This window comes from Schistocerca serialis, chromosome 9 (assembly GCF_023864345.2).
Source record: "Schistocerca serialis cubense isolate TAMUIC-IGC-003099 chromosome 9, iqSchSeri2.2, whole genome shotgun sequence".
Classification (NCBI taxonomy): domain Eukaryota; kingdom Metazoa; phylum Arthropoda; class Insecta; order Orthoptera; family Acrididae; genus Schistocerca; species Schistocerca serialis.
In genome coordinates, this window is record NC_064646.1 from 385,283,210 (window position 1) to 385,310,469 (window position 27,260).

General features: G+C 43.9%; 1 protein-coding gene across 1 annotated transcript in view; it reads left to right on the top strand.

The window, feature by feature from the left end:
- LOC126419631 (coiled-coil domain-containing protein 96-like) overlaps positions 1-27,260 on the top strand; it is a 198,968-nt gene that overhangs the window by 49,401 nt on the left and 122,307 nt on the right. Inside the window, exon 4 of the mRNA XM_050086820.1 lies at positions 21,778-21,902. Within this exon, the coding sequence (XP_049942777.1) occupies positions 21,778-21,902 (125 nt within the window). The remainder of the gene's footprint in view (positions 1-21,777; positions 21,903-27,260) is intronic.

Sequence of the window (27,260 nt, forward strand, 5' to 3'; positions counted from 1 at the left end):
CTGTTGGTGTTGCGCAATTCCGAATCGTCATCTTCTTCGGGAATATTCCTAATTGCCGCTGAATGTCTGCCACCATAGAAGCATGAAGAACTGATGCCATGTCTACAAAATAAAAGTAATAAAAAGCATTGTACTGAATTCGCCCATGTTGAAAAAGGTTATGTTTACATTGGCAAGATCATAGTGTTGCCATGTGGCAACAAACCGAAAATACTGAGTAATTATATATCATTCAGTTACAGAGACATCTAAACATTACCTGTGCTATCATAAAGTGTCATTTTACATACCTTAAAAATACAATTTCCTTAGGAGTGATCTAAGTGGCAGAAATAATTCACATTTTCCGCTACTGTAGCGTGTGTTTACGTATAGTGGACCTCCAGCAACGACTATAGACTATCAGCAGTGTCTGCCAACATAACGACGCTAAAGACAGTCTAGCTCGACGAAGCAACACCATCCATATACAAGCAGTTTCCTTAACATACGTGAATTTATGGTTGTGGGTTAACGCCCTTCTAAACTGCTCAGCCTGTTAAACTACAAATCGATCCTCACACTGCAGTACTTTCAATTCAGTATCATCAAACTACATGTTATAACTAAGGATGTCTGTTGTAATGTAGTTTTGGTACATCGTCAGTAAATCAGTATTACATGAAATGAGCCATTAATATCCTCATTGTCACTAAATGTCGGAATTAGCATGAACTTCAAAACTGAACAGTAAAGAATCATTCCCTGGCACATTTAAGAATGTGTCAGTCAGTCATAAACACTATGTAAAGACTAATAGTATGTAATTCAATTCAGCGGCGGGGTCCCCCTGACACTCCATGGCTGCCGCGATATTGTTACCCTGCTGTCATCGCTCAGCTTCGGATCCTGTACCGTCCATATAATTTTGATCTTAAAATTTAGGACACCGTTTATAATCCGCTTTGCTTATTTTTGTGCAGTGAATATTTTATCCTAAGAGTAAGATTGGCAAAGCTTGTCATAACGTACGGTACGTCATTGATCGACGAAGATTGCAAAATATTATTGCCATTTACGTGAAGAGCAAAATCTGCTGAAATTGAGTGTCTAAGACTATCTATAATGTTTGACCTCCAATTCAAGCTCTTTTAATACACATTAGTCAATATTTAGACCGTTTTGCTTTACGCGTTTGTTTTCTGTAATGATCAGTTTTGATTTAACCAAGAACAGCAGTATTTCGTATACTTTTATTTTAATTTGTGTCTCTGGAGATTGTTGACAACATTTAATAACAGACCAAAACTTTATGCCCTTTTTTGGCAGAGAAAAGCCAGTTTGTATTGAAGGGGAAGGTGGATTCCACATCTGACCTGTTGGCATCTCCAGAAGAGGACGTAGAAGAGGAATTACAGGAGGTTAGTGGTTCTAGTGGTTCACGAATGCTTGAAGATGAGAAATTGACTTGTGTCTTAAATACAACCACACATATTTGTACACATTTATGTGCTCTATGGCAAATATATAGCGAGCAAGCAAAAATGTATGCCCTTAAATCCACAGGGTAAGCATTAATAAAACTGACAGGCTGCAGGGACGAATTCCTGAGTGGAAATGGAGGAAAAGGTCCTATCATCATGTGTCCGGAAACGCATCGTTACCATGGTAGCTGTTGCTAACGAACGAAAGTTCCTCTGATCACATCCCGTGACTGCAGCCCATAGATGACGATTATGCAGATTGCTGATCCTGGTGAAGGTTGCCTCCTCGATAAAACTGATGACAGAAATCCGATAATTGTGATGATCCAGTGCGAAAACCGCCGACAAAATCCTTCTCGTAGAGGGAAATTCGCTGTTGACAATCATTGCATTCGTTGCAGGTCATAGGGATACTGGCGGTTGTCATACAGTCTACAAATAACGGTACTTTTGGTTACGCCCCGTTGATGCGCCACTTGCCTGGAGCATGTATTACGGTTCATCTCTATATCCCATAGAACCTGGTCCTCCAAATCTGTTGTGCGCACAGTCCGCCGCCTCCCAACACTTTTGTCTGTCTGAAAGGACCCATGATCACACAAATGCCCAAAAAGGGCTTGAAATGCTGTGTGATATGGTCGGTATCTGTGAGAGTAGGTATAGGCGTGCTGCCTCTCGAACGTTTCCATCTTCTTGGCCATACACGCCATGTTGGCTTGTTCCCGATATGAATACCGGACCTATTCTGCTTCTTATAGTACGCTGCGTCAATCACACAGCCTGCAACACACAAGAAACACACGGCACGTGGTCAAATAAACTGTCATTCGTCAGCGCCATCTGCTGTGGCAACGATGCATTTTCGGACACATGTTCATAGGACTTTTTTCCCCTCCATTTCCAATCTGGAATCCATCCCTGCAGTTTTTCGGTTTTATTGATGTTAACCCTGTATAAATGCATGTACCCACCATACAAATAAAGGGTATGGGGAAATATAATGGTAACCCACATTAGCTATGAATGGAGATATTCAATTGGAAAAGTTTAAAAAAATTTTTTCATTCACAAGTTATTAATATTTTATTATTTATACAACCGGTAGTCACTATACAACATCTTAAGTAGACAAATCAGTGGAAAAAAATACAAACTTTGAGTTAATAATGTCCAAAACTCTATCTTTTCCTAGCTGTGGCAAACATATTATGTGGCATACCAGTGTTTCCCTCCAACAAACACAGGACAGCGGAAAATTCTCACACTTTGTCTGCAGAAGAATCTAGACACTCATCCTTATTTGTAGATGTCTTCATAGTTTTTATTGCTTTGTAGAATTTGTTATAAATAGGTGGTATCCAGTTCAGTGCAGATATGAGGTCTTGTTTCTTCTTTGAGTCAATTGGAACTGACCCAGAATACTTCTTTTGAAGACTGGTTCCTTCTAAGGTGGTAGGGCGACCTCCTTTGTGTAAACTGACTTTCTGCCAGTCTTCCCCATGAAATATATTTGATACGAACAAGATTCATGTTTCATCTGCATCGAGGAGGGGGGGTTGGGTTGTTTGGGGAAGGAGACCAGACAGCGAGGTCATCGGTCTCATCGGATTAGGGAAGGAAGTCGGCCGTGCCCTTTCAAAGGAACCATCCCGGCATTTGCCTGGAGCGATTTAGGGAAATCACGGAAAACCTAAATCAGGATGGCCGGACGCGGGATTGAACCGTCGTCCTCCCGAATGCGAGTCCAGTGTCAAACCACTGCATCGAGGAGGAGCCGTACAGCATCTCGCATAACACCTTGTGCCCTTCTACTGAGATATCCTTATGACTAAATGTAGATCTCATGTCATCGATGCATACAAAATCTTCTGATCACATGACATGGATACAAAATGGTCGCGTTTGGCCACACTTCTTCAACATGTCCACCCAGTCTTGAGAGACATATACAAACTGCACATGTCAGCGAACTTACTGCTCCACAACAGCAAAATCTCGATCGCTTGGCAAAATGGAATGTCCAGGAAGTGGGAAGTAGTGCTCAATGGGGGAATATCTTCCTTCTGCTATAAGCAGCATCCAAACAAATACAATGTTCCAGTTTTCGTTTTGCCCAGAGCAGTTGTCTGAAATTGCAATCAACTTATTCCCTCGTATATTGTAATCTTCAAAATACTTCAGTAAGCAGCTGCCTATTTCCTCTGAATCCCTTGATGCTACCATTTCATCCCAAACAATGAAATGACCTGGTGACGAATTACAGGGATGAATGCTGAAGTTACATGTCCACAGTTTCCTCTTATAGAACACTGGACCTGTAGAGAGTTTAGGAGTGGAAAATGCCTGTTGTAGATCGAAAGTTATAACATGAAAGTCTTTATCAAAAACTTCCTTCTCTGTTTGCACTTTTATATTATCTTGGTATGCCTGGGCTATTCTGTGATGTTACTCCTTCTGTATATTAATTTCTCTTAATTTTTCCAGGTCGTTTTTTGCTTCCAACAGTTGAATTTCATTTGAATCACATGCTGGGCAAGTATCTGATTTTGACAGTTTGAATGAAATATTGAAATCTTGAATGAAAATGCGATGATACCTATCAAAAGATACAGGCTTCGCTTTGATATCAGGACAGTACCGATATTTATCTTTATAATGGTTGTAGCAACTTTGGATGGAATATTCCATCAACACATAGAATTTTCACCATTATCTTTTCTACTATAGTGACTTTTGTATTTTGTTATACCTTCTATATGTTTTTGACCAATTTCACGTCTTCTTCTGAGTAGGCATGTGGTCTATTCTTGTGTTTGAGTCTTCTTTCTTCTGGTGGAATAATAGCCCCTGCTCACATTTTGGACTGTGTGTTTTCTACTCTACCTCTTTTGTGCTGTAATCCACGGATTCTTAAAACAAAATTTTACAGACATCAGTGCTTCTGCCATCTTTTATAAAACTGTATCGTAGAGTGTTGTTACGCCTGCCAATTTCATTGGCTGTATATTTTATTTTTATGGGTTCTAGCAGCATGGAACCAAAGAAATGAGCATTTTCTTTATCAAAGTCCCCAATGTTCCAGAATGACTTGTTTGTACTCGGTATAAGCTTCTCCCCAATCCGTTCAAACCACTTTTTAGAACATTTACAGGAAATTCTAACTAAATTTCTCGCCTGGATCACTGTACCTTCTTTTGTAGTATATTCAAATCCACTATACCTTGGAAGTTTCTTCTGTTGTTGTTTGTTCACTGGCTTTTTTATTTTCCTCGATGTTTTCATTGTGACATCTTTAATCCTACGGTCAGTTCTGTTGCGATCCCCCTCATTCTATTAAAAAAATATTTTTGCATGGATAGTGTAATATTAAAAAAGTGCTGTTATCCAATAAAATGGTAACCTCATCAATGATAAGATCAATAAAATGGTAACCCACAACTGCGAGAAAATTTCTTTTTGTAAACATCCCATGATTTACAGAGGACAATGTAGTTGCATTAAAAGACGTGTTGACTCTATCTTCATGTCAAGATCTTTTTAAAAAGTTGAATATGGAAATAAAATAGTAGCCTAACTAACTAGCACAAAGATAATGGTAACCAGCAAATAACAATATGTTTTGAAAACAAAACTTACTTGACTTGCAGTAGAATCTTCCATCTCCTCGTTTAAATTGAAATCTGGATCATTAATGGCATCATCGAAGCATTCAGAATCACTGGAATCACCACACAATCCACTTAACATTACAAAAATATCACAACTTCCCTCGCTACAATCTGCTGCTACCTCCATTTTGAATTTGTGGGTTAGCATTGTTTCTCACCAGTGTATGTGGGTTCCCACAAAAACAAATGAACATTGTGCTGCCATCTGTCATCAACATGATGAACTCGTTATACCATCTAGCGTAGTCCAGGTTAACCATTATCTTACTGTACTTGGTTTGAAAAATTCAAATTTGAGGGTTACCGTTGTCTTTCCCTATACCATTCAAATATGGGCAGGGCTCATTTCTCTACAAGCAGGTTGGTTTGAATACCAGAGCGTGCTGCCAGGCATGATCCTGTTCTATGTGGCACGCCTTTTCCTTCTTTCCAACTTTGAACTGACTTGCCCAGCCAGTTACAGGGAGACCAGCAGCTTAAGATGGACTGGGCGTTTTTCACCCTAACAAACATTGCCAGAAGTGAAGGAAGTGATAAATGAGGGATAATAATTTTGAGATTCAGCAGTGATCGAACACAAAAAGTTTACATCCATTTTCTGCCACTATACCAATCAGACATTTTGTCTTCGTTTTTACTGTGTTGTAGGTCTTCTTCCCACTTAGAACAAACAAGTAAAATGAATGGAGTTCCATATTCGACATAATAAAGAAAAAGAAAAGAAGAAAAACAAAAGTAGATGCCATATAATAAAATTAATTTCTTCTTAGGCAGACGTAAACTGTGGCTAGAGCTTATTTCTTAATTAGAATATTTGGTTCATTTTTCCCCATTCTGAGATTTCTCCTATTTAAAGGTGACGCGCCATTATTGGTAATCATGTCTACTAATCCGTTACATAAAGTTTGACATGAATCTTGGTTGTAATTTGATCTTGCTTAAAATTGAACCTAGACTTTTTTTCTCTCTGTTGTTCTAAAAGTTCTATATGGGCAGGTGCGTTGCGCTGTCAACCTCTAATGTAGTCTGTATGTAACACTTATTCATTATTATTGTCTATCTTTATAGTATTACATTTAAACGGTAGTGGAAGAGAGGTCAAAGTTTGTATCGCACGTGTTTCTTTAGACGTCAACTATTCGAAGAAGTCCTGAACATCCCATTTCTCTTGTTTCATGGTGTAATTGCCTAGGTTCTCTGGTATCCAAGTACGAAACCAGGAGGGGATATAATTTCCAATCTGGTTCTAAGATGAAATTTCCTGGCTGATTAAAACTGTGTGCCCGACCGAGACTCGAACTCGGGACCTTCCCCTTTCGCGGGCAAGTGCTCTACCATCTGAGCTACCGAAGCGCGACTCACGCCCGGTACTCACAACCTTACTTCTGCCAGTATCTCGTCTCCTACCTTCCAAACTTTACAGAAGCTCTCCTGCGAACCTTGCAGAACTAGCACTCCTGAAAGAAAGGATACTGCGGAGACATGGCTTAGCCACAGCCTGGTGGATGTTTCCAGAATGAGATTTTCACTCTGCAGCGGAGTGTACGCTGATATGAAACTTCCTGGCAGGTCAAAACTGTGTGCCCGACCGAGACTCGAACTCGGGATCTTCGCCTTTCGCGGGCAAGTGCTCTACCATCTGAGCTACCGAAGCACGACTCACGCCCGGTACTCACAGCTCTTCTTACTCCCGAGTTCGAGTCTCGGTCGGGCACACAGTTTTGATCTGCCAGGAAGTTTCATATCAGCGTACACTCCGCTGCAGAGTGAAAATCTCATTCTGGAAACATCCCCCAGGCTGTGGATAAGCCATGTCTCCGCAGTATCCTTTCTTTCAGGAGTGCTAGTTCTGCAAGGTTCGCAGGAGTGCTTCTGTAAAGTTTGGGAGGTAGGAGACGAGATACTGGTAGAAGTAAAGCTGTGAGTACCGGGCGTGAGTCGTGCTTCGGTAGCTCAGATGGTAGAGCACTTGCATGCGAATGGCGAAGGTCCCGAGTTCGAGTCTCGGTCGGGCACACAGTTTTAATCTGCCAGGAAGTTTCATATCAGCGCACACTCCGCTGCAGAGTGAAAATCTCATTCTGGTTGTAAGGTACTTGGGGTGTCTATGTCAGGGATGGTCCGCTGTAATGTACGGGGTGGAATACAGGAAACACATGTTTTTAAACTGCTAGTCACTCAGTGGGGAGTCGGGGTATTGACTTTTGGCGTCATCCGGCTCGGAGCTCAGATAACGCAGTTTCGGTTGGTTTGAAGCGTTTCAGCATAGAGGGTCACCTTTTTCTTGAAACAATGGTTCAACATCTTTGCCATCGAAATTTTAATTTTGAAATTTGAGGTACTGTCTCAGATCGAAATATCCTACTCTGATGGGTTGAGGTGTTTTGATGTTGCGGCTCTGTGATGAAGTAGAAACCACATCTCCATTAGACCGAACTACGGAAAACGGAGACACAATAAGAAGAGCAGTTGTTGGTAGTCCTAGCGAATTTGCCAGGTGACAGGTTTGATGATGGGTACTTCAGGTCGTTCGCTTCATCACATCTTACAAGATGATAGCCAATTTCACTTATCCAAACAATGATCGTAAAGCAGCTGCATGAACCAGATTTTGTGCAAAGTAAAGAATTTTGTGGCAAAATGGATATCAGTGTTTAGGGAAGGTGCAGTTGTCCTAAGAATGCTGTCAATGTACACAGATCTGTCACTGCCTTAAAGACATTATTTTCCGAAACTTATTAATGTATTAATGTGTGTGGATTTCAAAAATGGCGAGATGGCCATGGGCATTCACAAAAAAAAAATCGTGAACATATTTAGTGTGAACGAAAGAGCTGTGTGCTAAAATGCAACACATATGTGAAGAAGAACACGAAATTGACTTAAAGAAACGCTGACCTCTTAAGATGCTTTAAAATAATTTGAAATATGTTCAGTCTTATCAAGACTTTCATTACAGTCGTAGAAGACAGTATTAACCTATACAACATGTAGACTGCGTCTGCGGAAAAAAGAGACCGTTACAAATGTTTGTATATTGCAGAATACCATTTTTTCAATGAATTCTTCTGAAAATCCATTTCCACCAGTTGTTGAATATTGCCCAACTAGTACCTTTCAAGGTTGGATTAATAGAAGAGACAGATAGAAGATACAACGAAGAACGGTGCGTTCCTTCACAGGATCGTTTAGTCCGCGACAGAGCATCAAGAAAATATTCTACGAACTCGACTGGTACATGGCACAAGAGAGGAGTTGCGCACCACGGAGAAGTTTATTTTAGAACTTTTGAGAGAATACGTTCCTGGAAGAGTAGGGTAAAAACATTTCGCGAAATGATCATGAAGGAATACCGCAGAAATTGGAGCTAATACGAAGATTTAGCGACAATAATTGTTCCCATGCGCTATTCGCCAAAGGGATAAAGAAGGGAGAAAGGATAGCGATAACAGAAGGACCCTCAGCTACACACCGTCAGTTGGCAGGACGCATTTAGATGCAGATGCGGAAACTGTAATTAAACAATAGAAGCAGTTTGAGTGAAAGCATATCGATGTAAGCCACAATGAGAAGGCTGACGACTTGGAAATAGAGGAAGTTACTAGTGGAGTATATCCTGATATTAACCTTTTACATAAAGAAGATTATGTCTACCTGGCTCTATAATCGATGTAGAGTGATAAGATCAGTGGAATATGTAACATCAATAGAGCGGTATTTTGTAGCTGCTACAATAAGTCTGTCGAAGATCTGAAACACCAATTGTTCTGTCGCGGCATTTGTACAGCTCCGAGGAAAAAAAAAAAATGCTGCGTTTGAGTCCGTCGTACATCCAGTTGTCACAGAAAATTGTTTCGCTTTTCAGTAAGAACAATGTGCAACTTCTTATACAACCACTGAATTTATAATGAAAAACATGTTTACTATTTCAATTTGATTGTAACTTAATTTATAGGTATAGCACCTTAGCAGAAATTATTCTGCATTGTGTTCGTACGTATTTCATATGATCTGTGTTTTAATATTTATCAATATCTGTTGAGCATTCAAGCTGATTCGCTGGAAGATGGTTGCTCTGATGACTTAATTTTTTTTAAAAAGTAATGTGATACATCTCAAATAGAAGAACGATAGTGCAATGTGCAACGTCCAGTTATTGTTGTTGTGGCCTTGAGTCCAGAGACTGGTTTGATGCAGCTCTCCATGCTACTCTATCCTGTGCAAGCTTCTTCTTCTCCCAGTACCTACTGCAACCTACATCCTTCTGAATCTGCTTAGTGTATTCATCTCTTGGTCTCCCTCTACGATTTTTACCGTCCACGCTGCCCTCCAATACTAAATTAGTGATCCCTTGATGCCTAAGAATATGTACAACTTTTCCTAGTCAAGTTGTTCCACAAATTTCTCTTCTCCCTAATTCTATTCAGTACCTCTTCATTAGTTATGTAATGTACCCATCTAATCTTCATCATTCTTCTGTAGCACCACTTTTCGAAAGCTTCTATTCTCTTATTGTCTAAACAATTTATCGTCCACGTTTCATTTCCATACATGGCTACACTCCATACAAACACTTTCAGAAACGACTTCCTGACACTTAAATCCATACAAATACTTTCAGAAACGACTTCCTGACACTTAAATCTATACTCGATGTTAACAAATTTTTCTTCTTCAGAAACGCTTTTGTTGCCATTGCCAGTCTACATTTTATATCCTCTCTACTTCAACCATCATCAGTTATTTTGATCCCCAAATAGCAAAACTCACTTACTACTTTAAGCGTCTCATTTCCTAATCTAATTCCCTCAACATCACTCGATTTAATTCGACTACATTTCACTATCCTTGTTTTGCTTTTGTTGGTGTTCATCTTATATCCTCCTTTCAAGACACTGTCCATTGCGTTCAACTACTCTTCCAAGTCCTTTGCTGTGTCTGACAGAATTACAATGTCATCGGCGAACCTCAAAGTTTTTATTTCTTCTCCATGGATTTTAATTCGTACTCCGAATTTTTCTTTTGTTTCCTTTGTTGGTTGCTCAATATACAGATTGAATAACATCGGGGATAGGCTACAACCCCGTCTCACTCCCTTCCCAACCACTGCTTCCCTTTCATGCCCCACGACTCTTATACCTGCCATCTGGTTTCTATATAAATTGTAAATAGCCTTTCGCTCCCTTTATTTTATCCCTACCACCTGCAGCATTTGAAAGAGAGTATTCCAGTCAACATTGTCAAAAGCTCTCTCTAAGTCTAGAAATGCTATAAATGTAGGTTTGCCTTTCCTTAATCTATCTTCTAAGATAAGCCATAGGGTCAGTATCGCCTCACGTGTTCCAACATTTCTACGGAATCCAAACTGATTTCCCCCGAGGTCGGCTTCTACCAGTTTTTCCATTCGTCTGTAAGGAATTCGTGTTAGTATTTTGCATCCGTGGCTTATTAAACTGATAGTTCGGTAATTTTCACATCTGTCAACACTTGCTTTCTTTGGAATTGGAATTATTATATTCTTCTTGAAATCTGAGGGTATTTCGCCTGTCTCATATATCTTGCTCGCCAGATGGTAGAGTTTTGTCAGGGCTGGCTCTCCCAAGGCTATCAGTAGTTCTAATGGAATGTTGTCTACTCACGGGGCCCTGTTTCGACTTAGGTCTTTCAGTGCTCTGTCAAACTCTTCACGCAGTATCATATCTCCCATATCATCTTCTTCTACCTCCTCTTCCATTTCCATAATATTGTCCTCAAGAACATCACCCTTGTATAGACCCTCTATATACTCCTTCCACCATTCTGGTTTCCCTTATTTGCTTAGAACCGGGGTTGCATCTGAGCTCTTGATATTCATGCAAGTGTTTCTCTTTTCTTCAAAGTTCTCTTCAATTTTCCGGTAGGCAGTGTCTATCTTACCACTAGCGATATACGCCTCTACATCCTTACATTTGTCCTCTGGCCATCCCTGCTTAGCCATTTTCCACTTCCTGTCGATCTCATTTTTGAGACGTTTGTATTCCTTTATGCCTGTTTCATTTAGTGCATTTTTGTATTTTCTCCTTTCATCAATTAAATTCACGGTCTCTTCTGTTACCTAAGGATTTCTATTAGCCCCAGTCGTTTTACCAACTCTGGTGCCTTCACTATTTCATCTCTGAAAGCTACCCATTCTTCTTCTATTGTATTTCTTTCCCCCATTCTTGTCAATGGTTCTCTAATGCTCTCCGTGAAACTTTCTAAAACCTCTGGTTCTGTCAATTTATCCAGGTTCCATCTCTTTTGCAGTTTCCTCAGTTTTAATCTATAGTTCATAACCAGTAGATTGTGGACAGAGTCCATATCTGCCCCTGGAAACGTCATACAATTTAAAACCTGGTTCCTAAATCTCTCTCTTACCGTTATGTAATCTATCTGACACCTTCCAGTATCTCCAGGCTTCTTCAATGTATACAGCCTTCATGTACACAACCTCATCATACATTTCATCAATCTCTTCTCATCTGCGGAGCTAGTTGGCATATAAACTTGTTCTACTGTGGTAGGCGTGGGCTTCGTATCTACCTTGGCAACAATAATGCGTTCACTATGCTGTTTGTAGTAGCTTACTTGCATTCCTATTTTTCATTCATTATTAAACCTACTCCTGCATTACCCCCTTTTTTTTGTATCTATAACCCTGTATTTACCTGAGCAGAAGTCGTGTTCCTCCTGCCACCGAAATTCACTAATTCCCACTACATCCACCTTTAACCTATCCATTTCCCTTTTTAAATTTTCTAACCTACCTGCCCGATTAAGGGGTCTGACAGTCCACTCTCCGGCCTGTAGAACGCCAGTAACGAAACATAATTGTAAAAGCCGACTGATCAATATCAAACGATAAAAGTGAAAGAAGGGAAATGTCAGTCAACATGCATAGGAATTAGACAATGGCAAGATCATAGCCGACTGACACTAAAGGTTAACGTTTGGCGATATTGCTCTGTGGCAACATAGCGACTATACATCGCCTTTGACTGACAAAATAAACGTCGCTGCCATGTGCAGTAGAGTGACAATAATATCTGTGACTGTTTAGTTTGTGCCTAACCTCTGACCGATGTTGATCATGATGCAATTCTGCCCAGTAAAATAAAGTAAGGATTTATCTACCACACTCCGTGTACCGTTTATTACTTATTAACGCCTGCTGGTACCGCATTTCCTATAGTGGTGACCCACGTCTACCGTCCCACACTGCGATTTCGTACAAATCTGTCGCGCTGGTTAGGTTCTTGACACTGCTGCCATTGATCTCCGCATCGCCTCACCGCGTCTAAGACGGCGCCGAGAATATTTGCAAACAGTGCCAGGATGTGATAAGATCATTCCGTGCGACAATATACAAAGCAACGTTCGATCTGGACTAGAGCAGCTTCGGCGCTGTGATTTAGACAGAAACAATGTCGAGTGCAGTAACGAACAATGGCGCCCTGTTTATCCTGCAACTGATGATCGTATGCTCCTATATTTTGCTCTGTTCTGGCTCCCACGATTACCTGGGACTTCTGAACCTTGCCAGTGACTTTAGAGTAGCCGGCCGGTGTGGCCTAGCAGTTCTAGGCGCTTCAGTCTGGAACCTCGCGACCACTACGGTCGCAGGTTCGAATCCTGCCTCGGGCATGGATGTGTGTGATGTCCTTAGGTTAGTTAGGTTTAAGTAGTTCTAAGTTCTAGGGGACTAATGACCTGAGATGTTAAGTCACATAGTGCTCAGACCCATTTGAATCCTTTTTGACTTTAGAGTGATATTCTCCAGCCACAATGCGGAAACTCCTAACTGCTCCTTTCCATTGCATCAACAATGGACTCTGTCAAATAATCCTGTCGTTATCTCGCCAGTAGTGCGAGATCATGGGTTTTCCCCATTCGGCCAATGGGTTCACCTCAGAGAACGCCCAGCCCCCTCCCTTTCCCCTCCGAATGGCTCTGAGCACTATGGGACTTCACTTCTGAGGTCATCAGTCCCCTATAACTTAGAACTACTTAAACCTAACTAACCTAAGGACATCACACACATCCATGGCCGAGGCAGGATTCGAACCTGCGACCGTAGCGGTCGTGCATTTCCAGACTGTGCGCCTAGAACCACTCAGCCACCCCGGCCGGCCTGGCAGACAGCATCTCACGTGTCTGAAACAGGGGAGGATGGTCTGCTTGGACTTGTCTCTGAACATTCGAACAAAGAAGTCATCATGTGACTCTCAGATGTCATAGAACTTTCTGTAGATATCTTGCTCTGTCTTGTTTGAACCAGACTGTAGAGCGTCCTGTGCTCCAAGCAGAGGGTGTCTGTTGCCACTCTAGCATCATGGAACTTCCTGTGAATGGAAGATTCTGATTGGTTCTTTCTGAATTTACCAGAGAAATTGCTGCTGCCGGTGTGGGAGCACTGTCCACCACTTTTGGTACACTCCTGGAAATTGAAATAAGAACACCGTGAATTCATTGTCCCAGGAAGGGGAAACTTTATTGACACATTCCTGGGGTCAGATACATCACATGATCAGACTGACAGAACCACAGGCACATAGACACAGGCAACAGAACATGCACAATGTCGGCACTAGTACAGTGTATATCCACCTTTCGCAGCAATGCAGGCTGCTATTCTCCCATGGAGACGATCGTAGAGATGCTGGATGTAGTCCTGTGGAACAGCTTGCCATGCCATTTCCACCTGGCGCCTCAGTTGGACCAGCGTTCGTGCTGGACGTGCAGACCGCGTGAGACGACGCTTCATCCAGTCCCAAACATGCTCAATGGGGGACAGATCCGGAGATCTTGCTGGCCAGGGTAATTGACTTACACCTTCTAGAGCACGTTGGGTGGCACGGGATACATGCGGACGTGCATTGTCCTGTTGGAACAGCAAGTTCCCTTGCCGGTCTAGGAATGGTAGAACGATGGGTTCGATGACGGTTTCGATGTACCGTGCACTATTCAGTGTCCCCTCGACGATCACCAGTGGTGTACGGCCAGTGTAGGAGATCGTTCCCCACACCATGATGCCGGGTGTTGGCCCTGTGTGCCTCGGTCGTATGCAGTCCTGATTGTGGCGCTCACCTGCACGGCGCCAAACACGCATACGACCATCATTGGCACCAAGGCAGAAGCGACTCTCATCGCTGAAGACGACACGTCTCCATTCGTCCCTCCAATCACGCCTGTCGCGACACCACTGGAGGCGGGCTGCACAATGTTGGGGCGTGAGCGGAAGACGGCCTAACGGTGTGCGGGACCGTAGCCCAGCTTCATGGAGACGGTTGCGAATGGTCCTCGCCGATACCCCAGGAGCAACAGTGTCCCTAATTTGCTGGGAAGTGGCGGTGCGGTCTCCTACGGCACTGCGTAGGATCCTACGGTCTTGGCGTGCATCCGTGCGTCGCTGCGGTCCGGTCCCAGGTCGACGGGCACGTGCACCTTCCGCCGACCACTGGCGACAGCATCGATGTACTGTGGAGACCTCACGCCCCACGTGTTGAGCAATTCGGCGGTACGTCCACCCGGCCTCCCGCATGCCCACTATACGCCCTCGCTCAAAGTCCGTCAACTGCACATACGGTTCACGTCCACGCTGTCGCGGCATGCTACCAGTGTTAAAGACTGCGATGGAGCTCCGTATGCCACGGCAAACTGGCTGACACTGACGGCGGCGGTGCACAAATGCTGCGCAGCTAGCGCCATTCGACGGCCAACACCGCGGTTCCTGGTGTGTCCGCTGTGCCGTGCGTGTGATCATTGCTTGTACAGCCCTCTCGCAGTGTCCGGAGCAAGTATGGTGGGTCTGACACACCGGTGTCAATGTGTTCTTTTTTCCATTTCCAGGAGTGTAGATTGACAAACTAAAAGAATCACAGTGCATACTATATTGCACTGACAGTTAAACACTGCCAAAGTGGTCTATAGCTCATGAAATAAATAAACTGCCACCAAAGAAACTTTCTCAATTACACTGCTCTGCTACTGTCGAGGAAAGTTTGAATTTTTCGGTGTGAAACCGATCTCCAAAGAGGCTATATCACCACAAATAGTTGTACCACCTTACCATATCGATATAGTAAACACAGTTAGTATCCTGCATCATACAAGATCATCACTTCTGCATCCTGCATATAACTATCGACCGCCAGACACTTGTACATAAACTACGAAGAGCGACAGATAAAAAAAGTATAAGCACATCAGCATATCTAGTTGCAGCACTAGATATTTCCTGCAAGGATGGTTAGTCATCAACAGCTGCCAACGGTCATGAGACTACTGACCCTGCACACACTGGCCTGATGCACGATCAGAGTGGTCTCTGTGGATAGCAGTCATTGATGTACAAAGGCTAAACACACCGTTTCTGATCTGGCCTGCTTGCTGCTGTAGTTTCCACAACGAGTTGCTCCATCATGTGTAAACCACACACTTCTTCTTCAATGTCTTCCATATCTTCAGAACACTCTAATCTACTTTATACTGATAAGGGGTGCTAACCTCCTCGGCACGCGAGCGTCTGGAGGGATCTTGTGCGCTAGGGTGGGTGCCATGAGTAAGATTGGCGTGCAACAGTCTTCATTGAACAGCAGCCATGGACTTGGCTCAGACTGTGAGTTCATGACATGTGGAATGTAGCGGATATAGTAAACTGCTACTCCTGGTCAGCTACAAATTAAGTCAGTGACAGTGTTTCAGTTGGGTTGGTCAGAGAGAATGCGGGGAGACCTTTCAATGTCCAGCTTTATCCTAAGAATGCGAGAATGCTCTATGATTCCAGTCGACATAAGGAAAGATGAGCAATCGTAATCGAAAATTACGCACCATGATCAGACTGCTAGATGTATGTAGATAACCTAACTGCACTGGAATAGTATGCTATCTGGTATATTTTAGTACATATGTTTGAGAATTAACAGTGAATGGACGAACTGCACAATTATCTATCTACATTCTCAATCTAGTATTTGGTACTCACAAAGTACTGGAGGGGTGGTTGAGCGATGGTACAGAAATTGGGGGAGCATGCTGCCGTGTCATTGGTCAGCGTTGAAATTACGGAAAAACTGGTAAAGCTGCTAAAATTGATCAGACTGTCAATTGTGGTGCTTGTTACAGTACATTATCCCACATCAGTGATGTCTTTTTCATCCCATCCATCCACTGGTATGCTGTTGATTACCACTAAGTGACTGACTGACACCACATGTTTGAGATGGAGAGTCTTGGGGGAGCAACACCTTCCAAGGATGGCCAGCACCAAAACAGAGATCACGTGCATGACTTCGATATGAGGAGTCAATAGAAATGGAACACCGAGACGTCTGCTACCCTTTCACTGTGGAAGATGAGATTAAATGTAGAGGTTCTGTTTGGAAATGCTCCACAATGCCGCAGACTCTTTCAGTTTCCATATATTGTGATGCCGTCCCCATTTTAGTTAATAAGTGTGGTGTCACCGCCAGACACCACACTTGCTAGGTGGTAGCCTTTAATTCGGCCGCGATCCGTTAGTATACGTCGAACCCGCGTGTCGCCACTATCAGTGATTGCAGACCGAGCGCCGCCACACGGCAGGTCTAGAGAGACTTCCTAGCACTCGCCCCAGTTGTACAGCCGACTTTGCTCGTGATGGTTCACTGCCTACTTACGTTCTCATTTGCCGAGACGATAGTTTAGCATAGCGTTCAGCTACGTCATTTGCTACGACCTAGCAAGGCGCCATTACCAGTTACTATTGATATTGTGAATCATGTACCGTCAAGACCGACGTTCATCATTAATGGATTAAAGTTAGGTATTCCACCAGCTACGTCCGTTTTTCTAAATTCTAATTTCCTACTCCTATTCCAGACCTCACGCCAGCCTGCGTGAGCTAAAACGCGTGCATTTCGGCTTCCTCTAGTAACACGGTGTTGGCTCTCCTGCCAACCACAACAATAAGAGACATGGCCTCTGTCTTTTATTTCAGGAATCCTATGTGTAGTGAGAGCAGCAGCAGCATAATTTATGCCATATGATCTTCAGATTTCAGTCAGAGCCAATGGGTCGAAACATGTTAATGTCGGTTCATCACCTGACATAGACCTTGAAGTTATGGTAGAAGAAAACAAAATTTATGGTTGCGTACAAAGCTGTAGCCATACACTGCTTGGATGTGTTACAGCAGAAAAACAATTTCTCAAACATCTTATGAAAGAACAACACAGGGCCCTCTCCTGTGACTGACAGACTGTGACATATGGTCCTCCTACATAATGGGCAACGAAAACCTTTACACTGGTCTATGCAAGCGACTTCGATCATGGCCCACCCACTCCAATGCACCAGTACATGTATATGTATTGGGGTAATCACATCTGATCAATGTCAACAGATAGACGGTATTAGTTTCCTGAAATATTAGAAGAGAGAGATGTGGTGATACCTTATCGAGTTCTCTACTGGGTGACACTAGCGGAGTTTTTATAGTTCATAGTTTTTCTCTGTTCGATAGTACAAAATAACGAGAATGGGGAGAATGTTTGGTTGACAGACTTGAATGAACCCTGAGAGATGCAGATCTCCTTCGGACTGCAGTATCTGTATGTAGTTTGGAAATGCACCGCAATGCAGTAGCAAAATCCTTGTCCTTCTTCCAGTTCCCATGTGATGTGGTGTCTTCCTAATTTTCCTAATCAGAAGCACCACGGTTAAGCTTGTTCTGTCTTTTTTCTACTGCTTGATGATGAAGGAGAAAGCTTCGTTTGGTGCTGACCTTACACATTGTGTACAGTTGCTAGAGCAGTGACTACACGTTCTCATTTCCACTAAGTGGTCAAAACACGGTCCTGTTGCATTAACTCAGCTCACCCTAATTCTCCAGGGGTTGAAGAATGTGGTAGACACGGTGCTGTCTGACTTCTGCTCTGTTACGCCTTAAACTGGAATGATCACATGGACAAAGCTGCAGGGAGGGCAGAGCAGAGACTGAGGAACAGTTACAAGATGCAGAGAGACTGTTTAACATCATATTGGAGTTTTTGGGATTTGAGGTCCGCCAGTTACGCAATCCACGCAAAACCACAATCACACTGTGATCTGTTGTAGTGGAAAACGTTTTACTACGATATTTGCGGAAAATACTTGTAATAGTTACGTATGCATCACAACATCTCAGCACGATGCGGAGAAGGGAAGTGCTTGCCACACGTAAACATGACAAGCTACCTGTAATAATTAACACAAAAGTGGTCCAGAAAATTCATGCTTACCAAATGTAAAGAATAAATAAAAACGAAAACCCACTAATGATGGCGCAGTGTTGCCGAAACATGTTTGGGTACTGAGAAAAACGGTGTTTTGCATGACTGGCGGGCCTCAAATCCCAAATATTTTAACTGCAGCACGGCCAGTACAAGGAGCTGCAAATCAAAAGACGGATATCATGTTGGAGGTTTGCTGTTTGGGGCCCCTAGCAGATAGGTTCTGGAAAAGCGACTCGTTTCGAGATATGAAAGTGCCACAAATATGAGAGTGCGATTGACGAATTATTTCTCATTGACATAGCTTGGAAAGCAAATATTCATGTAATTCCAGAGTGTGGAAGTTGTCGCATCTTCATCTACATTTCTCACAGTACTTTGTGTGCAAGAGTGTTTCGAGTAGTAGTTTTGTGATATACAGAATTTGGAAGAGGATTGTTTAATTAGTGTTTCATGTGGCACATGTTCTGAAGCAGCAGTATTTGCAGACTTTTGTGACATCTTCAAGATATGTATGTGACAATGTTCTTCACATTGCTTAAACACTGTATTTAATAACTACTGGAGCAGTTCGTGTTCAAGAACAGGGGATATCCATGTGCCAGTGATGAGGAGGAAGGCTAAGTTATTTCCAGCATGACATGAAGTGCTTAGCACAACACTGCGGCTGCTGCGTGTCAGGCCCTGGCTGGTGCTGCGAGCCCAGCGACTCTAGTATGGGGCAGCCCGGCAGGTGGAGCACGTATAAGAAAGATTTTCAGATACTGTACGTTTAGCGTGATCTGTGACTGTGTCATTACGTGGCTCCTTTTCCTATCAGAAGAAAAACAAGTTACTGCAATTGTTAAAGATCGTCTACATTTCTAAATACCAACATCAATTTCGAGATGTATTGCGATTTCAAAAATAAATAAACAATATTTTTAAACAAATTGTTTAAAAATGCCTTATGTATACTATATTAGCCTATCGACATGAGAGCCTCCTGGCCCATCAGCTTGACACAGACTGAGTGAATTTCCCACCATTTTTCCCCAGGCCGTCATCTCGGGTTACATCACAGGAGGGTAGGAGGAGAGAAGGGGGCTGGGAGTTCTGTGAGGGGGACCCAAATGTTGGCTGGAAAAAACCTGTAATGTCATCAGGGGTGAGGGTAATTAATTGATCAATTAATTAATTTGAATAATTAATTTGATATCCTACCACAGTGCCTGAGCCTCATGTCACAAGTATTTCTGCACTGATTGTCCTACGCAAACGTGAAACTGGAGCACTAAACGGTGACATCACACTCGTTCTTGCTCCACTGCTGCACTGTGTACCATGTTTAACCTTACCACCGCCATACACCTCACATCTCGCGCCTCTCATGTCCATTCTGTGTACAGTGCTAACATACTCCTCAGGCATGAATTTTTGTATGTTTCACCACTTGAGGTTCCATCTATGTTGCACTAAGCCATTTCTGATGTCACATCCATGTGAGCCACACCAAGCTCTTCTGACCTCTCGTATGCCTCTCATGGAGACAGGACACATCCATTTCATTGACCGAGCATTATGCATCCCGTGCATCCCATATCAGTTTTCGAGCCACAAAACACCATGCTTCTGTGACCACCTCATAGTATGTTACATCATCCAATGTCGATGCTCCGTACAACATTATGTCCGTGCCATCCTTGTTGCATGCTTCAATGTTGCCACATGAGAGGCCCTTCCAAGAAGATGTGGCAACCGCACGCTACATGCTCTGTCACTCCTTCATTGGCCGCGTCAGTCTGTGCCATGCTCTCCATGTACAACTGATGGACAATCTCCACACCACCCAGTCTTATTTTAAACTGCCCTCATTCCATACTGACTTTCTAATAGTATGGTTCGTCCTACGCTAGTGTTTGATGTCCACCCATGGGATCGTCGATGATGATGCAAGATTTATGACCTTTCATCCATTTCGGTCGAGACACTGACATAATCAGCGACCGGTTGCTGCAGCAACCACTTACAGCAAGTACAATTCGACTAAGGATCTGCTGCTCCAGCACATTTGAATCGACTAAGGATTTGTTGCTCCAGCATCTCTCACATTCCCTAGAACAGCAACTACACATAATTATGCGTGAAGAAACTCTCAGTGACAACCCATCATTCTCTCTCTGGGGGCACCTACAGACGCAGATTGATCATTTGCTGATGCCTGATAGCTCACTCTGGACACTGTGGCTGTTGAAACTCCCACACTCGTCTGGACTGCAATGCCATCACACGAGGATGACCTCCTTGATGCCAGACTTTGCCTTGTGCACCAAATGCACACCCTAGCATAGCATCATAACCTCATGAATGGGTACTCTGACATCAGCAGGGCCATCGCCCCACTTGGCTTCAAGGCGACCGAGGCAACATACTACTGCTAAGCTGGCCTGAGTTTACCCATCGCCGCCAGCCGCCATCACTGGCTGTGCTCCACTCAGCCATGACATGTCCCAGGTGACCTGACACCATTCGATCCACCCAGGGACCAACAACCACTGCCAAACCGTGCGACCTTCACAGTGCCGACAGGCAACAATCACTGAACAATACAGCAAATACGTTCACCTCATTCGTCCGCCGCCCCCCCCCCCACCACCCCGTCATTACTGTTTACAAACAGATGTCCTTTGATAGTTGAGCGGTACTGTTGGTTCCATAGAAGATATGGGCAGGAGGCAAGCAACTGCAAGCGCCCAAACAAGCACAGCAGCCTGCCATAGGCTCACCAGGCCGTTCTACAACCACAATACGCCTTAATAAACCTCACCTGCTCAAGTCTGCCATCTCACGTCGCCCTTCCGACGGCTCACGCTTGTTTGTTTATGACCATCCGAAGCAGACCTACTTCCTCATCGACAAGGTCGCTGACGTCAGCATCCTCCCACCAGCTCGAGTGTCGACTGCTCTCTCGCCATTATCACTCCAATTATATGCCGAAAGCGATACTGCCATTATGGTTGCTGGCAGTGCCTCAATCACTTTGGACTTGGGCTTGTAGAATCACATGCGTCGGACGTTCCTTGTCGTTAAGGTGGTCGAGCTGGTCCTGGGTGCACAATTTCTGCATCACTACCACCTGCTTCCTGACCTCGCCCATGGTTTGTTACCACACCGTGATGGTCAGCAGACAGTCATTGGAATTATCAACAAAGTTCTTCGTTGACACTCCTGTCCGCCTCCCACCTCCTCATCACATGGAGGTATACCACTGCAACTCCTCCTAAAGTGGTCAGCGCTCTTCAGCAAAATTCCTCTGCTATCCAACTATTCTTTGCTACAGATCACAAATCACGAGATACAGAAACATGAATCTTTTTCAACGCATTGCTGATTCTGCAGCATTACTTTATGGAGCCAAGCACAACCTTGCTGTCCTACAATGTTCGAAACAGCCACACTACACCTCTGCACCTTTGGAGGACACCAACGTACTTCCAGTGCCTATCTGCAAAGAATCTGAACAGGTTAGTGAAGTGCTGTATCCAACTTCAGTGTACGATTCTGACAGTGTACCCATGGCTCTGTCCAGTGAGCCGGCACTACAATGCAGCGTGTTTCTGGTCACAGGTGTGCACGCTGTTTTCAGACCACATGCAGTTTGTTCTGTTCACGATGGTACTGTTCATCATATAAACACTACCCAGCCCACCTGTCCGACGTAGACCTTGACGCCTCCTTCCCCTCAAACTTAGAGTGACGAAGGCCGCCACAGACAAACTAATGGAGGCATGCATCATCCATCCATCTGACAGCCCTGGGCGTACCCTATAAAGCTCATTTTAAAGAAAGACAAATTGTGGCGCTTATGTGGCGACTATAATGGATCAACGACCGAACTATTACAGACAGCTATCCAGATCCTAAATTACGGGACTTCGTTCAGATGTTGGCTGGCGCCAAATTATTCAACGTTATCGACTGTAAAACAACATACCTCCAGATTTCCATGGTGGAAGAGGACATGCCGAAGACAGCAATCACTACAAAACTCTTTGAGTTTTTATATGTGCCTTAAGGATTAAAAAAACGCTGCACAAACTTTTGTTCAGTCTACCATTTTGTTATGCCTACATAGATGACGTCCTTATATTCTCACCATCAGCGGAGAGCATGATGCTCACTTACAAGTCCTCAACAGACTAGCTGCCCTTGGGGTCATCATTAACGAAGACAAATGGCTGTTACAGCAAGGCCACATGACATTCGTCAGCCACCACGTGGATGACTCAGGCATCCGCCTGACGCCAGAAAAGCCTGACTAGATGTGCTTGCCACCTCCTTCCCCCTATCAAGAGTTACGTAGAATTTCGGTCTTCATAAATTTCTAAAGGAGACACATCCCATGTGCAGCTGAGACTCTCCTTCCTCTGACTGAAGTCCTGTGTGGAAAGAATACTGTGGGATAACGCTGCCCCAGGTGGACACATCCTATGCAATCCACCTTTCATAAAACCAAGGATGACACACTGCATGCGACTACTGTGGCTCATCTGTCTCCCAACGCCCGCCTTACAGTAAAAGCAGACGCGAGTGACTTGTTACAACAGGAGATACCTTTGACCATTAGCCACTCGCCATCTAAGCGGTTGTCCGCTACTATCGAGAAGAGATAGAGGGCAGACCTCTTACTGTTTACATAGATCACTGTCCCCAGGCTGACACATTACACAACCCATCTGAGGACCCCTCCCCCCCACGCGTTTCGATATCTCTATTTCATTTCACAGTTCATTATCAGTGTGCGTTATGTCAAAGGAACTGACAACACTGCTGAAGACTATTCGTTATGCATTATCTCTTCCTCCACCTGGCTTGATTACAAATGGATCTCTGAGGCACAAGTCTTACAGAACCTCCTTCGTGACCTGGACACAGGGCTCAAACGTCAACAATGTACCTTTCCTGGCTCCACTAAACCAAAATGGTGCAACATTTCCCACGACTCGGTGGATCCGACCAGTCGTCCTGAAACCTTTTCGGAAACAAATCTGCAATCTCATCCACAATCTCGCACACCATAAGGTATGGCCCGCTGTATTTTTAGTGACAGAACATTTCGTGTGAGCTCTCACATGTGGAAAGACTTCGCCACATGTACCAGAGTGTGCATCCCATGCAAACAGAGTAAAAGAGGCCACCACACTCAGCCTCCCCTTGGAAAATTCCTGATCCCCTAGCGGCGGTTCCAACACGTGCACATGGATGTAAGAGGACCGCATTCAGTCCCAGATCGACAGTGTTATTTTATTTCACCAACTGATACAGTTATGCAGTGAGTTAAGGCCACACTTATTACTGATTCATCCATCGAAACTGTTACCAAAGCTTTCGTCAATACTTAGATGTCACGTTTCGTCTGCCCTCTATCACTCACTACCGATCAGGGCAGACAGTTTGAGTCCTCTCTATTCAATGAATTGTGTCATCTTTGTGGCTGCCACCATTTCCATACCATATCACACACACACACGGTCGAGTGGTGTCATTCAAAGTCAGCCCAGCCCATTAAAGTGTCACTAATGTGCCGTCCTAAATCTTTGATAAAAGCCTTCCCTGGGTATTGCTGAGCGTCTACACCAATCATAAGAAAGACATTGACGCATCTTTAGCAGAGATTCTGTATGGCGAGACATTATCTCTTCCCGACGATTTCGTCATAGAGGCTACATCCCTCATAGATCGTGACCTACCAGAGCTTGTCGCCCGCATCAGCGCCACATACAGAACTTGCCCCCCCCCCCCAAATCACACCATGCAATGTAACGGTTCTTTGCCCTTAAGGACCTTCCCACCTGCTCACATGTGATGCTACGCGTTGACGCTGTTAGACTGGCCCTGCACCCGCCAAATACAGGCCCTCATAAAGTAGTTACTCATGGCATGGAACACATTTGAAGCCATGATGTGGGGCAAACAATCAACAGGGTTTGTTAATTGATTGAAGCTGGCTCTGCAGCCGCCATTTAACACAGAACCCAACCAACCGTCTTCTATCCCTTTCACACTGCAGCTCAACCTCTCCAACTTTCTCCCCAACAATATATCTGTGACTCTTGTTGATGAAAACCTGGTCGCCAGGAGATCTGGAGCGAGCACGATTTTGCTCTGTTGCCACCACACCTCGCCTATACAGGCCAACATGTACACAGTGGAATTGACATCCCAACTCACTACTGAGGGCTTCCTCATTACAACCGCCCCAGTTTATGGTGCTCTGTCCAAGCTACAGCCATCAGTAGACTTACAACATTGGCCACTCCACCGTCGACGACTACCGCCTAGGCTGCTAACGACGATAGCGCACTGATACTAGCTACTTCCATCTATGCATGCGTCCTCTCGCCTCCTGACGCAGTCAGAGACTACGAGCTCTCCAGCTTTACTGTGGCCATTGCCCCATCACAGATCTATGCTGATACCTTACCACCTCCTCATGTGTTTCCCCTTCTCCTGTAATCCACACTAAGGCAGGGGGGGGGGGGAGGCGTGCCTCTAACTGACAAAATAAACATCACTGCCATGTGCAATAGAGTGAACAATAATATCTGTGATGGTTCAGTATGTGTTGAACCTCGGACCAGTGCAGATCGTGATGTAATTCTGTCCAGCAAAAAAAGCAAAGATTTATCTACCACATTCTGTGTATCGTTTATTACATTTGCACTACCACTGGTACTGCATTTCCTACAGCTACTTGTATGCAATGGGCTCTCACAACTGTCATGTGAATATGGAATCGATGCATTCGGTATGGACATAATCAACGCTGTCTATGATCTCAAAGACCTCAAACGACTAGCACATGAGAGATAAAATGTATTGTTGGATCTGCCATCCTGATATGCACAGCTAAATAATGTACCTTGGGACAGGAAATGGGCTTAGTCACGGAAGGACTAGTATCCACACACAGACAGTGTGATGACGTCTGGACGGTTACAACCTCTCAGCATGGCAACAAACAGCAAAGTGCAGACTGTTGTGCAACCAATGGCAACACAAGATGCAGATTGGGCACCATGTCATCTTTGTAGGTCAGCCCCTGTTCTGCGTACTGTGCCAATATGAATGTATGCCTTTGTAGAGACTATGAGGAGAACGAAAGTAGCTATATCGTCCTACGGATCCAGTCATAGGATTGACGATATGTGGTGGCGTTAGTAACAGAATCACCTCTGGTTTGGATAACCGACAGTTTGGACAGTAAACACGAAAGATTCATCTGAATGGGATATAAATCAGTAGATGTGATGCACATGTAAAGAAAAACAAATTATTACAGTTTCAGAAAAATTGGATGATTTATTCAAGAGAAGAACTGCAGAACTTGAGCAAGTCAATATTGCCTTGATCTACCTCTGGACCTTATGCAAGCAGTCATTCGGCTTGACATTGATTGACAGAGTTGTTGGATGTCCTCCAGAGGGGTATCGTGCCAAATTCTGCCCAGTTGGTGCTTTAGATCGCTAAATTCCCAAGATGGTTGGAGGGCCATGCACATGATGCTCCCAATGTTCTCAGCTGGGAAGAGATGAGCGACCTTGCTGTAAAGGTAGGTTTCAGAAAGCACAAAGACAAGCAACAGAAGTTCTTGCGGTTTGTGGGTGGGCATTATCGTGCTGAAATGTAATTCCAGGATGGTATGGCGTGAAGGGCAACAAAATGGGACGTCGAATATCATCGATGTACCGCTGTTCAGAAAGGGTGCCCCTAAAGGGGTCCTGCTGTGAAGTGAAATGCCACACTACACAATCACTCCTGGTTGTCAGGTCATATGGTGGGTGACAGTCAGGTTGGTATTCCACCTCTATCTGATGAGTCACCAGACACATCTTCGTTTGACATTGGGACTCAAGGCAATTCTACTCCAGTCCTTGAGATTCCACGCTGAATGTGCTCAGCGTCACTGAAAAGGGGCTTGTTGGTGTACAGAGGTCAATGGCAGCCAGTGCAAGGGGCGATGTGAGCTCAGTTAATGGTCCTCGTGGTCACTGAAACATTAGTTGCACGATTGATCGATAATAATGATGAATCTGGGGCTCTGAGTGCATGTTCTGCAAATGTCTCACCCACTGAAAACTTTTGATCATGGGATGCTGAGAGACAGGCTCATCACAAAATGTGAGCCAAAATGATTGGTGAACTCTGGCACAGAGCTGAAGCAGAGTGGAATGACATACCCATTTCTGTCATTCAAACTCGGTTCGACCCGATGGTCAGCTGGGTTACATCCAGTGTTGCTGACAGACGTGGCACCTCTGTGTTTTAAACGGCAAACCATATATACTCCAATATTACCTACAAATATGATACTGTACTCTACTCACCATACTGTCTTTTTTTATGGTTACCTGTGAATATATACATTTAGAGCACCTTCTTAATACTTTATAGCGTATGTGTCTACTTTTGGACAACAATAGAGCAGCGATTCTGTGTCGCATGGATTCGATCAGTCCTTGATAGGTTTTCAGAAGTAGAAATCGATCAACAGATCATGCAGTTACTACAAAGTACCACTTGTGGTTTGTGGGCACCGCACTGTATTTAGTGGCCACAACATCATCATTGCTTCACTGTTATGTTCCTAAAATCACTATAGCAGGATTGTGACAATGGCATTTATCCTGCTGGACGATGCCATTTCTGTTGTGGAAGACATCAAGAGCGATAGGATGTAGGATATAAGCTGTACTGTTCACTTTGTTGACATATGTCATGGTGTCTTCAGTTACTACCACAGGCCCCTTGGAACATAAATAAATCACCCATAGGATAATGTTTCCCCTTGTCTCCTTGGGACAGTCGGTGTCTGGTAAAGA